The sequence below is a fragment of the Salvelinus fontinalis genome, chromosome 35 (assembly GCF_029448725.1).
Source record: "Salvelinus fontinalis isolate EN_2023a chromosome 35, ASM2944872v1, whole genome shotgun sequence".
Classification (NCBI taxonomy): Eukaryota; Metazoa; Chordata; class Actinopteri; order Salmoniformes; family Salmonidae; genus Salvelinus; species Salvelinus fontinalis.
In genome coordinates, this window is record NC_074699.1 from 19,653,382 (window position 1) to 19,666,484 (window position 13,103).

The 13,103-nt window shown below is 44.4% G+C and overlaps 1 protein-coding gene across 8 annotated transcripts in view; it reads left to right on the forward strand.

Annotated features, from left to right (window-relative positions):
- The window catches only part of LOC129834473 (myotubularin-related protein 13-like), a 157,261-nt gene that overhangs the window by 55,734 nt on the left and 88,424 nt on the right, over positions 1 to 13,103 (forward strand). For all 8 annotated transcript variants that reach the window (XM_055899481.1, XM_055899484.1, XM_055899485.1 and 5 more), the window contains exons 3-5: positions 3,944 to 4,081; positions 11,577 to 11,699; positions 12,401 to 12,511. In XM_055899481.1, the coding sequence (XP_055755456.1) occupies positions 3,944 to 4,081; positions 11,577 to 11,699; positions 12,401 to 12,511 (372 nt within the window). The remainder of the gene's footprint in view (positions 1 to 3,943; positions 4,082 to 11,576; positions 11,700 to 12,400; positions 12,512 to 13,103) is intronic.

Sequence of the window (13,103 nt, forward strand, 5' to 3'; positions counted from 1 at the left end):
GCTGGTACTGTGTGTGTGTGTCAGTCACAGCTGGTACTGTGTGTGTGTGTCAGTCACAGCTGGTACTGTGTGTGTGTCAGTCACAGCTGGTACTGTGTGTGTGTCAGTCACAGCTGGTACTGTGTGTGTGTCAGTCACAGCTGGTACTGTGTGTGTGTCAGTCACAGCTGGTACTGTGTGTGTGTCAGTCACAGCTGGTACTGTGTGTGTGTCAGTCACAGCTGGTACTGTGTGTGTGTCAGTCACAGCTGGTACTGTGTGTGTGTCAGTCACAGCTGGTACTGTGTGTGTGTCAGTCACAGCTGGTACTGTGTGTGTGTCAGTCACAGCTGGTACTGTGTGTGTGTCAGTCACAGCTCGTACTGTGTGTGTGTCAGTCACAGCTCGTACTGTGTGTGTGTCAGTCACAGCTCGTACTGTGTGTGTGTCAGTCACAGCTCGTACTGTGTGTGTGTCAGTCACAGCTCGTACTGTGTGTGTGTCAGTCACAGCTCGTACTGTGTGTGTGTCAGTCACAGCTGGTACTGTGTGTGTGTCAGTCACAGCTGGTACTGTGTGTGTGTCAGTCACAGCTGGTACTGTGTGTGTGTCAGTCACAGCTGGTACTGTGTGTGTGTCAGTCACAGCTGGTACTGTGTGTGTGTCAGTCACAGCTGGTACTGTGTGTGTGTCAGTCACAGCTGGTACTGTGTGTGTGTCAGTCACAGCTGGTACTGTGTGTGTGTCAGTCACAGCTGGTACTGTGTGTGTGTCAGTCACAGCTGGTACTGTGTGTGTGTCAGTCACAGCTGGTACTGTGTGTGTGTCAGTCACAGCTGGTACTGTGTGTGTGTCAGTCACAGCTGGTACTGTGTGTGTGTCAGTCACAGCTCGTACTGTGTGTGTGTCAGTCACAGCTCGTACTGTGTGTGTGTCAGTCACAGCTCGTACTGTGTGTGTGTCAGTCACAGCTCGTACTGTGTGTGTGTCAGTCACAGCTCGTACTGTGTGTGTGTCAGTCACAGCTCGTACTGTGTGTGTGTCAGTCACAGCTCGTACTGTGTGTGTGTCAGTCACAGCTCGTACTGTGTGTGTGTCAGTCACAGCTCGTACTGTGTGTGTGTCAGTCACAGCTCGTACTGTGTGTGTGTCAGTCACAGCTGGTACTGTGTGTGTGTCAGTCACAGCTGGTACTGTGTGTGTGTCAGTCACAGCTGGTACTGTGTGTGTGTCAGTCACAGCTCGTACTGTGTGTGTGTCAGTCACAGCTCGTACTGTGTGTGTGTCAGTCACAGCTCGTACTGTGTGTGTGTCAGTCACAGCTCGTACTGTGTGTGTGTCAGTCACAGCTCGTACTGTGTGTGTGTCAGTCACAGCTGGTACTGTGTGTGTGTCAGTCACAGCTGGTACTGTGTGTGTGTCAGTCACAGCTGGTGGCAGACATGGGCTCCCTGGAGCTGCTACCTGGAGTGGTGCCTAGAATCACTGCTCTGCTCCCTCTCAGTCACTGTGTGTGTGTGTGTGTGTGTGTGTGTGTGTCTGGCAGATAGGCTCTCACACAGCAGGAGAGACAACACGTTCAGGGCATGCTTGGATGCACTTCCTACTATGGAATGATTGACAGTAGAGTAAGTTTTCAGCTCCTTTCAGTTAGACAGACAGCTACTGGTCCTTGGACTTATTTTTGTTGTGTCTCTTATGCAAGTCATCCTCCTCCCTGTCCTCCGGTTAATATAATAATGTAATATACAGTGCTTTTATTCAAAGCGACTTAGTCATGCATACGTTTTACCTATGGTTGGTCCCGGGAATCGAACCCACTAGTCCTCATCTACTCTGCTTTTTCTTCAATTTCCCCCTTTTCCTCATTCCACCTCTCTCCACCCGTATGACTGGTGCTGATATAAGTGTATCAGGTTAGCATCTCCAGTGTTGTGACTAACGTCCCTGTCAGTCAACTCTTACTCAGTCTGTTGTTCTCTATTCAGACTTCCTAGTAAGTCTAGCTACTTGAGTCTAAGCTAATATTTACAGAGAGAGAAATCCTTCAAAACATGATTGCTTTCCAGTCAGTCACTGGCACGTGAAGAGGGATAGGATATCTTCATTGGTGTTAGTTAGTAGACTGTCTGGCTGTTATTCAGTCCACTGAAGGCACTGGGTACGTGGAGGGGAGGTAGAAATAAACTGTGGACCCAATGAAGTGTGTTTGAAACCAGTCCTGAGCCTCTCCTCAGACCTCCGTGGTCGTGTGTGCATAACAACTTTGCAGAAGATGACCATTGGTATTGTTTAAGCAAAACAAGACCCCCTTCCTCCTCCTCCACACACACACACACACACACACACACACACACACACACACACACACACACACACACACACACACACACACACACACACACACACACACACACACACACACACACACACACACACACACACACATGTCCTTTGCTTCCATCCCCCATTTTATCGTATCTCTGCTTATCTCCCAATGTATGCGGTCCGAAAGCTGTTTATCTCCTTTCCGACAGTGATTAATGACATATACTTTGAATATTTTTGGATGTGTTCACAGTTATCTGCAATTGTCCTGTCTGGGCCCTGGCCCAGTATGTATGACACTCCCCCACAATGCAGCTTTTCCAGATTTCCTGCTGTCAATTGTGTCTGTTGGAGGATGGTGGCATCCTGGTTCAAGCTCCCGGGCTAGTCAAGCACAGCTCTCTCTTTCTCTCTCTTCCTCTCTCTCTCATCCTGTCTTACACCACCCACCCACCCACCTTATCTTTTCATTTTATTTTCTCTCCATCCATCTATCCATCCTCTCCCTCCGTCAGTCCAATGTTCTCCCAGTGAAACGCCTGAGGAGCAGTCTAAATACTGTCCCACAGCCAGGCCAGCTCAGCCTCCAGCACAAACACACAAGATTTACTCACTCTGGCTGCCTGCCTACCTCTCACATGCTGCTCTCGACACTCCATCATCCTCATCATTTCTGTTTTTCTCCTAGGCCTGTATGGTTTTTATCCTCACACCTCTCTTCTATCCCTCTGCACTCCTCTTCTTTCAATCTTCCCATATTTCTCTCTCTCTCTCCCCCCTCTCTGTCCCCTCTCTCTTTCTCTTGCTCACCAGTACTTCATGTTCCCATTAGATTACATATATTTTCTGCTGTGTCATTTCTAATGTTTATAAATCAAGTTGAGATGGTTCAGTAGTGGAGTCAAGATTAAAACAACGTGATCCCTAACTGATACGTTTTATCCCAGAAGAAGGAAGAAGTGGTGCATTTTTTTATGACATGGGGTTTTTATGTCAATTAGTCATTATCTTGTTTATGTTTTAATGATAACATGGGATTTCCTGCTTGAACAACCAGAGTTGGCCTAAGTATTACTATTACATTCTTCATGTTAATCCCAGTGTTATTCAATACAATCCTACTTTTGTCATGTTCATCTTATCCAACTGAGTATATAGCAGCCTACTGTTTCACAGTAAAAGTCAGTACTTTTGGTTTCAGTACATTTTCTCATACTTTTCTTTGTGCCTAGAACAAGGCTGATTTCAAATACCTCTGACGAGCAGTGAGGAATGTGAACCAGTGCCATTTCCCTCTCTGTGGTGAGAGGATTCAGTAGTAGTACTAATGCACTGAAACAGGACATCCTGTGCATCCTCTCCACAATGGCGTCAATGGCCCCCTAACTAACGTAATACCTTCCTATTCACACTGAAGGGTTACCAGCAGCGGCTCTCCTGGGGACACGGGCTAGAATACGGGCGCCGCTCTCAACACAACAACACTGGCTTCCAGTAACCACTCTGGAAAGCCACAGGGTGTCTTGTACTCTGCTTGTGCCCATTTCATCTGCACCCTGAGGGCAGACTGTGTTCCTGTTTAGAGTTCCAGTACAGGTGCTCATGTATGTGTGTTATACTTTGTGTTTTTTCCCAGTTCTGCCAGCCAGGAGGATGGAGGCTGTCCCGGGAGAGGAAAGCTCCCACCTTCTTCACGGTGGTGTTGACGGACATCGACTCAGACCGACATTACTGCTCCTGCCTCACCTTCTACGAGGCAGAGGTCAACCTACAGGTGAGATGGCCTGTTGTACTCCTCAACCCCAACCCCCCTACATGCATATCTTAGTGTTATAGCCAAAGCCACTTACAAGGGCATTATGTAAAATATTATAGCAAATCTAATGTTTATCTGTTACAGCTTACCCATAGTTGCCCTATTCAAAGCAATCCGTTATACCGTGCCTTGCAAAGGTATTCATCCCCATTGGTATTTTTCCTATTTTGTGGTATTCCAACCTGTAACTTAAATTGATTTTTATTTGGATTTCATGTAATAGCCATACACAAAATAGTCCAATTTGTTGAAGTGAAATGAAAAAAAGAACTTGTTTCAAAAAATTCAAAACTGAAAAGTGGTGCATGCAAATGTATTCAACCCCTTTGCTATGAAGCCCCTAAATAAGATCTGGTGCAACCAATTACCTTCAGAAGTCACAATTAATTACATAAAGTCCACCTGTGTGCAATCTAAGTGTCACATGATCTGTCACATGAGCTCAGTATATATACACCTGTTCTGAAAGGCCCTAGAGTCTGCAACACCACTAAGCAAGGGTCACCACCAAGCAAGCGGCACCATGAAGACCAAGGAGCTCTCCAAACAGGACAGGGACAAAGTTGTGGACAAGTACTTATCAGGGTTGGGTTATAAAAAAATATCTGAAACTTTGAACATCCCACGGAGCACCATTTTAAATCCATTATAAAACAATATTTAAAAAAGAATATGGCACCACAACAAACCTGCCAAGAGAGGGCCGCCCACCAAAACTCACAGAACAGGCAAGGAGGGCATTAATCAGAGAGGCAACAAAGAGACCAAAGATAACCCTGAAGGAGCTGCAAAGCTCCACAGCGGAGACGGGAGTATCTGTCCATAGGACCACTTTAAGCCGTATACTCCACTGAGCTGGGCTTTATGGAAGAGTGGCCAGAAAAAAGCCATTGCTTAAAGAAAAAAATAAGCAAACACGTTTGGTGTTCGCCAAAAGAAAAAAAGGTACTCTAGTCAGATGAGACTAAAATTTAGTTTTTTTGGCCATCAAGGAGAAAACGCTATGTCTGGCGCAAACCCAACACCTCTTATCACCCCGAGAACACCATCCCCAGTGAAACATGGTGGTGGCAGCATTATGCTGTGGGGATTTTTTTCATCGGCAGGGACTGGGAAACTGGTCAGAATTGAAGGAATGATGGATGGCGCTAAATACAGGGAAATTCTTGAGGGAAACCTGTTTCGGTCTCAATCCAATTGAGAATCTGTGGTATGACTTAAAGATTGTTGTGCACCAGCGGAACCCATGCAACTTGAAGGATCTGGATCAGTTTTGCCTTGAAGAATGGGCAAAAATCCCATTGGCTAGATGTGCCAAGCTTAAAGAGACATACCCCAAGAAACCTGCAGCTGTAATTGCTGAAAAAGGTGGCTCTACAAAGTATTGACTTAAGTGGGGTGAATAGTTATGCACACTCAAGTTTTCAGTTTTTTTTTGGTCTTATTTCTTGTTTCACAATAAAAAATATATTTGCATCTTCAAAGTGGTAGGCATGTTGTGTAAATCAAATGATACAAACCCCCCCAATAATCAATTTTAATTCCAGGTTGTAAGGCAACAAAATAGGGAAAATGCCAAGGGGTGTGAATACTTTCGCAAGCCACTGTACGTATGGTTTGACATTTTGATGTTTTTTCATGCCTTTTAAACACTTACACACGTGCTGAATAGGACTGCATCCTGCAGGTCCTGGGTTTAGGACCTGGGTCATAAGGGCTAAATAAGTGAACCTCGATATGGTAGATAGTGCCTACTGCCCCGGCTGGCAGCATGATGCGTCTCTCGATTAGCAGCACAGGGTTATGTCCGTTCATTTCTTTATCATTTCCAGCTACTCTCTCATCCAGCAGGTTGCTATTTGTTCATTCTTGGGATTTTCTTTTTCATTATGTTGTAATTGTTTTGTTTTTGACATGTTTTCTTGCATGGCACATTTTTGTACTATTAGGAATGTGTCACGGCATGATGTGTTCCAGAACCCACTAAAGTGGGAAAATAACAGCATTCTGGATGAATTGCGATGAATTGAACAACACTTCACATACTGAAGGGTTTTGGTGTGATGGGACAAAACACGTATCCAATGAGCTGACATCTCATCCCCTCTAGCACTGGTTCTTGGATGCACTCATCCTCATGAATTCAGTTCTGTCTTTGATGTTTTTTCTCCCGCACAAGTTCACAAACCCCTGAAATAAACTGTTGCAATGACCTCAATCCTCTCAAGGTTTGCCCTGATACATTACACAGAATGACTGGCTGGATGTCTAATTGTGTCTAAGAATATGACTCCTTACAATGGCCTGACATCACCCTCCAGACGGTCTCTGAAGTCCTGCATTTTGTCACAAGAACAGGACACGTCCCCTGCCTCTTATAAAACACATGATAACCATGTCCATTAGTCATATTCATTCAAGTCAGTGACCTTTTAAGTAATTGAAATCTGACATTCTTTGAAAGGCCCCATTCAATCAGGTGGAATTCTTCGGACCATTAGTCATGTTAATTCAAGGAGTCTTATGAAAAAGGGAATTGAAATCTGATCATATCCTCTTATGTAAATTCCGGTGGAATTCTAACCTTTATTAACTGCGTGGTGATAATGACTGACATGTTACATTCTGATGTGATGATTCCGTTTACATGAATGATCTGACTCAACATCCAAGCATGTCGATGAGTTTAACATTAGTTTACCATTACACAGTGCACTGTATGAATCAGACCAATTTACACAAACATCCCTTGTTGTGCCTGGATGCAGAACTACTGATTTTCCATGTGGGTTTCAAACAAAGCCTTGGCCTGACAAGGTATAAACCACCACATCATTAAATACGCATGATGATGACGGCTAGGTTAGCTGCGACTGGGTCTCTAGCCGGGCCTGGTCTATGCCTGGGCTGGAAGGTCACGTAACCGGCCCTGCAATAGTCTGACTAATTCCCCTGTCAGGCGCTGTTCAGTGATGTCCTGCAGCTGTCCACTCTGCTCCCTCCCCCCACCCCCCAGAGGACTCTGGACCCTCTCCTCCGTGACCAGACTATAATCCTCCCTTATTTATTTTCTGTCCTCCTCACACGCCGCCCGGTCTACTGAGGGAGAAGAGGCAAAGGCCACCCATAACGATCAGTGCAGTGTCATCGCAGACTTTAATACAGGATCATTAGAGGTCTTGATTACAGGGCTAAATGTGGCTGGTCACCTCACTCCCTCTTCATCATGGCCCCACCTCTCTGTTTTGGTTTGATTTCTTTCCAGGAAATGTTCACAGACCCCTTTTGTGCACTTGGTAATGGCTCAGATAAGGATAAGAGTTTGGATCACACACTGGACAGATGTGGGGCTGGTTTCTCACTGGACCAGCTTGATACAGTATACCATCCACTGCAAAGGTTTGCTCCAGCGCCAGGACCTATGTTCTCAATATTCACATTTACACTGTTAACAAGGTTAGCAAGATGCTGAAGTAGTTTGAGGTAGTGTTGCACGGTATACCGGTATCACGGTAATACCACAGTACCAAAACATCATGATGCCAACATTTTAGAATACCGTACTACCGTTTCATATGATACTACAAAAATTATCAAATGTTTATAAAGTCAGTTTTGGTTAGACATTCAGTTGAATTTAAGCAACGCTAGTCTCTTGAATGCGCAGGTGCAATAATGTCCACTTCACGTTCATGCGCCCATCACCTGTGGCAACTGTAATCAGCCAGCCACATCCCCTTCCAGCCATCACTCACCTGCTTCTTTCCTCTCTGTCCGCTCTTCCTGCTCATCTATTCCTCCGTCTGTTTAAAAATATATAATTTAGCTTTGATGGCGAGGGGGGATGCAGACCCTGATCAGTCTGCTGCTGTTACATGTACAGTAGCGAAGAGCACAGGCCAGTCTGATAGGCTTTGAAAGTTCACTGTCACGCAGCAGTAACCGAGAGTAAAAACAGCTTTGTAACAGTCGTGTTTGCAGTTTTACAGCAAAGAAAATGGCTCTTACGGACCTACCCTTTTTCCTTCCTGCACTAATTTGCGCTCATTTCACAAACCATATCGCGGGCCGTTTTAAACTAATCCCAGGCCGCTAATTATTGTTTTGATAACAATGTTTTTCAGTCATATTACCTAGCTAGCTAACGACCTGTAAACTTGACAGTAGGTTTAGGCAAATTTGATTGGCCCAGGAAGAAAGGAAAAGGGTCTGCTACTCATGAGATGTGATTCAAAAGTAGGATTCATAATCTCTCTTTCTGGTGCTCCTTACATTCTGTTTTGGTGCCTAACGTTTTTAAAGTGTGGAGCAATGTGTTTGTGGGAGAGAGAGAGAGTGGTGTGTATGTGTTTGTGGGAGAGCGAGAGTTGCGGTGTGTGTGTGTTTATGAGGGAGAGAGAGCAATGTGTTTGTGGGAGAGAGAGAGAGTGGTGTGTATGTGTTTGTGGGAGAGCGAGAGTTGCGGTGTGTGTGTGTTTATGAGGGAGAGAGAGCAATGTGTTTGTGGGAGAGAGAGAGAGTGGTGTGTATGTGTTTGTGGGAGAGCGAGAGTTGCGGTGTGTGTGTGTTTATGAGGGAGAGAGAGCAATGTGTTTGTGGGAGAGAGAGAGAGTGGTGTGTATGTGTTTGTGGGAGAGCGAGAGTTGCGGTGTGTGTGTGTTTATGAGGGAGAGAGAGCAATGTGTTTGTGGGAGAGAGAGAGAGTGGTGTGTATGTGTTTGTGGGAGAGCGAGAGTTGCGGTGTGTGTGTGTTTATGAGGGAGAGAGAGCAATGTGTTTGTGGGAGAGAGAGAGAGTGGTGTGTATGTGTTTGTGGGAGAGCGAGAGTTGCGGTGTGTGTGTGTTTATGAGGGAGAGAGAGCAGTGTGTTTGTGGGAAAGAGAGAGAGTGGTGTGTATGTTTATGAGGGAGAGAGAGCAGTGTGTTTGTGGGAGAGAGAGAGAGTGGTGTGTGTTTGAGGGAGACCGAGAGAGTGTGCGAGGGAGGGAGTGTGTGTGTGTCTTGTCTGTTAACTGAAGAGTAAAGGTTTCATGCAGTGTTTTCCCCTTACTGCCACAATGACATGCAGATTATTATGCATGTATATTCCTTCCTCCCATTCCTCCAGCCAAATCACAGCTAGACCTTTGCAAATATGAGCAACTTAGACATTCTATGCAGTAGACAGTGAACAGTGTGAATTTAAATTCAATTTTTGTTTTATTGAGTAGAAGTGTGAATATCAGTGACAGGTTTTTGTGTAGCACACGCATAACGTTTACAAAACGGGAAGAATTATCGGGGGACGGGGTGTGCAAGGCCAATCAGAATTCTCTGTGCTATCGTGATACTTGGCCTGGTATCTTATCGTTAGTGAAATGTTAGGGTCGTGACAACACTAGTTTGTGGTGCCTTGTGTTTTGTCAAATACACCTAACTTGGATAGTACAGTATATTGGGCCTAGTCTGCAAAGCATTTTACTGAAAAGGGCACACATGGTTTTCGTAGACCCTTGTAAGCCAGCATACATTTTAATTATTTGTAATGTTTTATTTATTTACGTGGGCATTATCATGAGCCTTACCCTGTTGTGTTTAAACCAGCGTGGCTTTATTCTATGTGATTGGATTCGAGAGGCAGAAATGTATTTTTGCCGATAATTGAACCAAATCCTTAGAATGCTGTAGAAATGTGTTTCCCATCTGAAGGGATATTTAGATCCCGTGTCCCCTGCTCGGAGCATGCCAGAGCTCTTGTGGCATGTTTTCATTGTCTGAAGGAATATATGGGATTCTGATAAAGGGTTTAGCCAGGAATGAGCCCTGTGAGGCTGCTATGCTGCTATCTCTGTAAACTGATAGGACTGACGGCTCCTGGTATGGGACAATTGGAACCAGATTGAGACGAGACCACTGAGACTTGACCTTTGTGTCCCAGTGGAGCACTTTGGGAAGGAGTGGGGAGGTATCTTTGTTCAAATCATTCACCATAATGACTTATCCCATATGCTGTTAGTTTAACATGATCACTCAATTGCTATTTATGGTACATTACGCCATGTCCTTCGAACACAAATGTCTGCGTCGTATTTTGGCTAGGTTTTGAATTATTAATATCCTACAGGTAGGCCTAGGTCTATCTTCAGTGTGGTTACTGGATGAGAGGTGTCAGAGGTCGAGCAGCTTTTGCTTTAATTATCTTTGGTTCTCTGTTATTATGGGGGAAAAACATAGTTGAATACTTAGAATTCAGGCTTCAGGGGGTTTATTACAGCTATTTCTATACTGATTACATCTTGTGACTCGGTTTTGAAGGAAATGTCATTTGAATTTCCAACCTCCAGCTCTGGGTTTGTAGCCGTAGTTTAGAATAATCTCCAAACCACAAAAGATTATTCCTCAACTCAGGGAACCAAAGCAATGACGTTGTAGTCTTTAAAATAAATACCCTATTTTGTGAAGTAACAACTGAACAGATGAGAAAGCAGTATGGGTAAATTCCAGTCTGGACGTAGCCAATTCATACTCTGTTATTAGTGTTTTCACAACTATTTTAGTAAACCGAGTAATGTGACTTGATGCATAGTTGACTTGATTTCTTACACTGTACATCTCACTGCTGATTTACGGTTGGCCTTTAGTCAGTATGTGACTCTGGAGGGGAAATGACACTCCTCCTCGCTTAAGCGCCTGGGTTTCGTTCAAACGGTCTCCATGAAAATAATGTTTTATGATCTATTTTTTGGGTTAGTAATCTTTTATGAACCCCATGGTGATTTGAAGAAAATCCTCTTTGCTCTTTCAACTCCTCAGCTGTGATGAGTATCTGTTTTACTGGGTACTACACATTGGAGAGGATTTTTTACAACTCAAATCTGTACCCTATTGCAGAGGAAACACAGGATTTTGAGGTTTTTGCACATGAAAATGCCTCCGTAGTACTGTGTGTCTGTCAGCCTGAGGAGACTTTTTTCTGTACTGTGTTCTTTTGACGGATAAGTAATGTAGCATTATCACTTTGAATAGTACTCGTACTGTGTGCACTGTACTCTGTGCCTGCATTAATCGGAATTATCGAGGAGGGGGTGGCACTTGCATGTTTCCAAAAATAGGCTACAGTAGGTTTAGATGCACTATTGTAAAGTGGCTGTTCCACTGGATGTCATAAGGTGAATGCACCAATTTGTAAGTCGCTCTGGATAAGAGCGTCTGCTAAATGACTTAAATGTAAATGTAGGTGATGTACTGTAGAATGTACACACTGAATGTACACACTGTGGTTTGACCTGGGAGTAGATAACACTAGAGCCACCCTCAGCGGGTCAGAAGAAAAGCATCAGTTTTTTTCCCGTCCCTGCTCAGGTGTTTCTTTTATGCCTGCTACGTGTGGTTACTCTGCACAGGGTCTTAACTCACCCCCATATCACTGTTGAACTCTCCCATTTGAATAACTTCTTCTGTTTTGCTGTTTCAGGGAACAAAGACCACTGATGCAGATGAGGATGAGGAAGAGGATGGCTTGATCCAGCCCGCTCAAGTCTTTGCACCAAAAAGTCTCATTCTGGTCTCCAGGCTGGATTATCCTGAAATATTCCGGGTAACATGATAACATCTGATTAATTCCTGACTAAAATAGGTTCCTTTCAAAATGTCAGATGACCATGCGTAAAGGTAATTTCAGTTTTTGCGGATTTATTTGTTATCTATAGTTGACCTGGCCAGGAACATTCTTGGTCCTATTCATGAGTTTCATGACAGTTCTCTGCCTAATTAGCCTTGGCATGATAAACAGTAGTCAATGCACTAATTGCTGCGCTATCGATTGTCTCATGATGTTGATAGAATGCATCATGTTGGATCCTGTGTGCGTAGAATGAACATATTGGCTTTGTAGAGTGAATTCTGCATGTACTCAAGGCCAGGATATCCAGCCAATCCCTCACTTAAGAACAGAGTGGGGCTTAGCGGATCTGTCCTGTCCCTAGGCACCCCACTGGACCACTACGCTATTTAACTTTGGCATTCAAATGTCTCCGACACAAATATTCTTTTAGCATTTATTTTTAGATTTGCTCTGCCCAGGTATTTGCCATTAAACCACACATGTCAGCTGAACATTAGGAATATTACATAAAATACTATAAATCTGATTGTATTAGATGACAAATTCCAACACAGTGTCTTTAATTGTCCATTTAGGCGCGAAATTGTGATTGGGTGTATGTATCTTGGGATACATCTGTATGTGAGTGTGTTGATTGACCTGACTGTGTGTCTGTCTCCTCCTGACCTCCCCAGGGCTGCTTGGGCCTGATCTACACGGTGTACGTCGACAGCCTGCCGTTCCCCTTGGAGGGGCTGGTTTCCAACCTCTTCACGTGCATGGTTCCTGTGGCTGGCGGCTCCCAGGTAAGCAGGCATTACTAAAGCAAACAATTCCTCAAATACCTCCATCTATCAAGCCTTCTGGCCTGCTCCCCACAGAGGCACGAATCCACCCCAGACTAGGGGTCAGTCTGGGTTAATGTTGCTGCTAGACCCACACAAGGTGCTGGTTACCTACTGACGGCCTGATGCTTATAATAGTTTCAGTCTCCTACAAGTAGAGTGTGAGTGAGGAAGGAAGTCATGTTTTTGCCCATGTGCGTTTGCTTTCCATTCAATCATGCATTCCTCGTCTAGATGGTGCCATAGATTGCTGTACCACCACGCGCAGAATGTCCTAATAATACTATTTTATTTTTCTAGCTGGTTGTCTGATTACATTACTTAGTGAAGCTAGGGTAGAAACAAACAGAGTAGGGGGCCTGTTTTTATATTTTCACTTCTCACTAGGTTATTGAAACCCACATCTGAAGCTGTCCTATAACAAAAACCCTACGCTGGTTTGTTCCCTTAAAGTCTAGACAATGGTGATCAATGTGGCTTTAAAAAACTGGACAATATTTCATCTGTGTTTGTAAAGGGGAAGGAATGTGACCCATGGTTAAGTTCACATCAT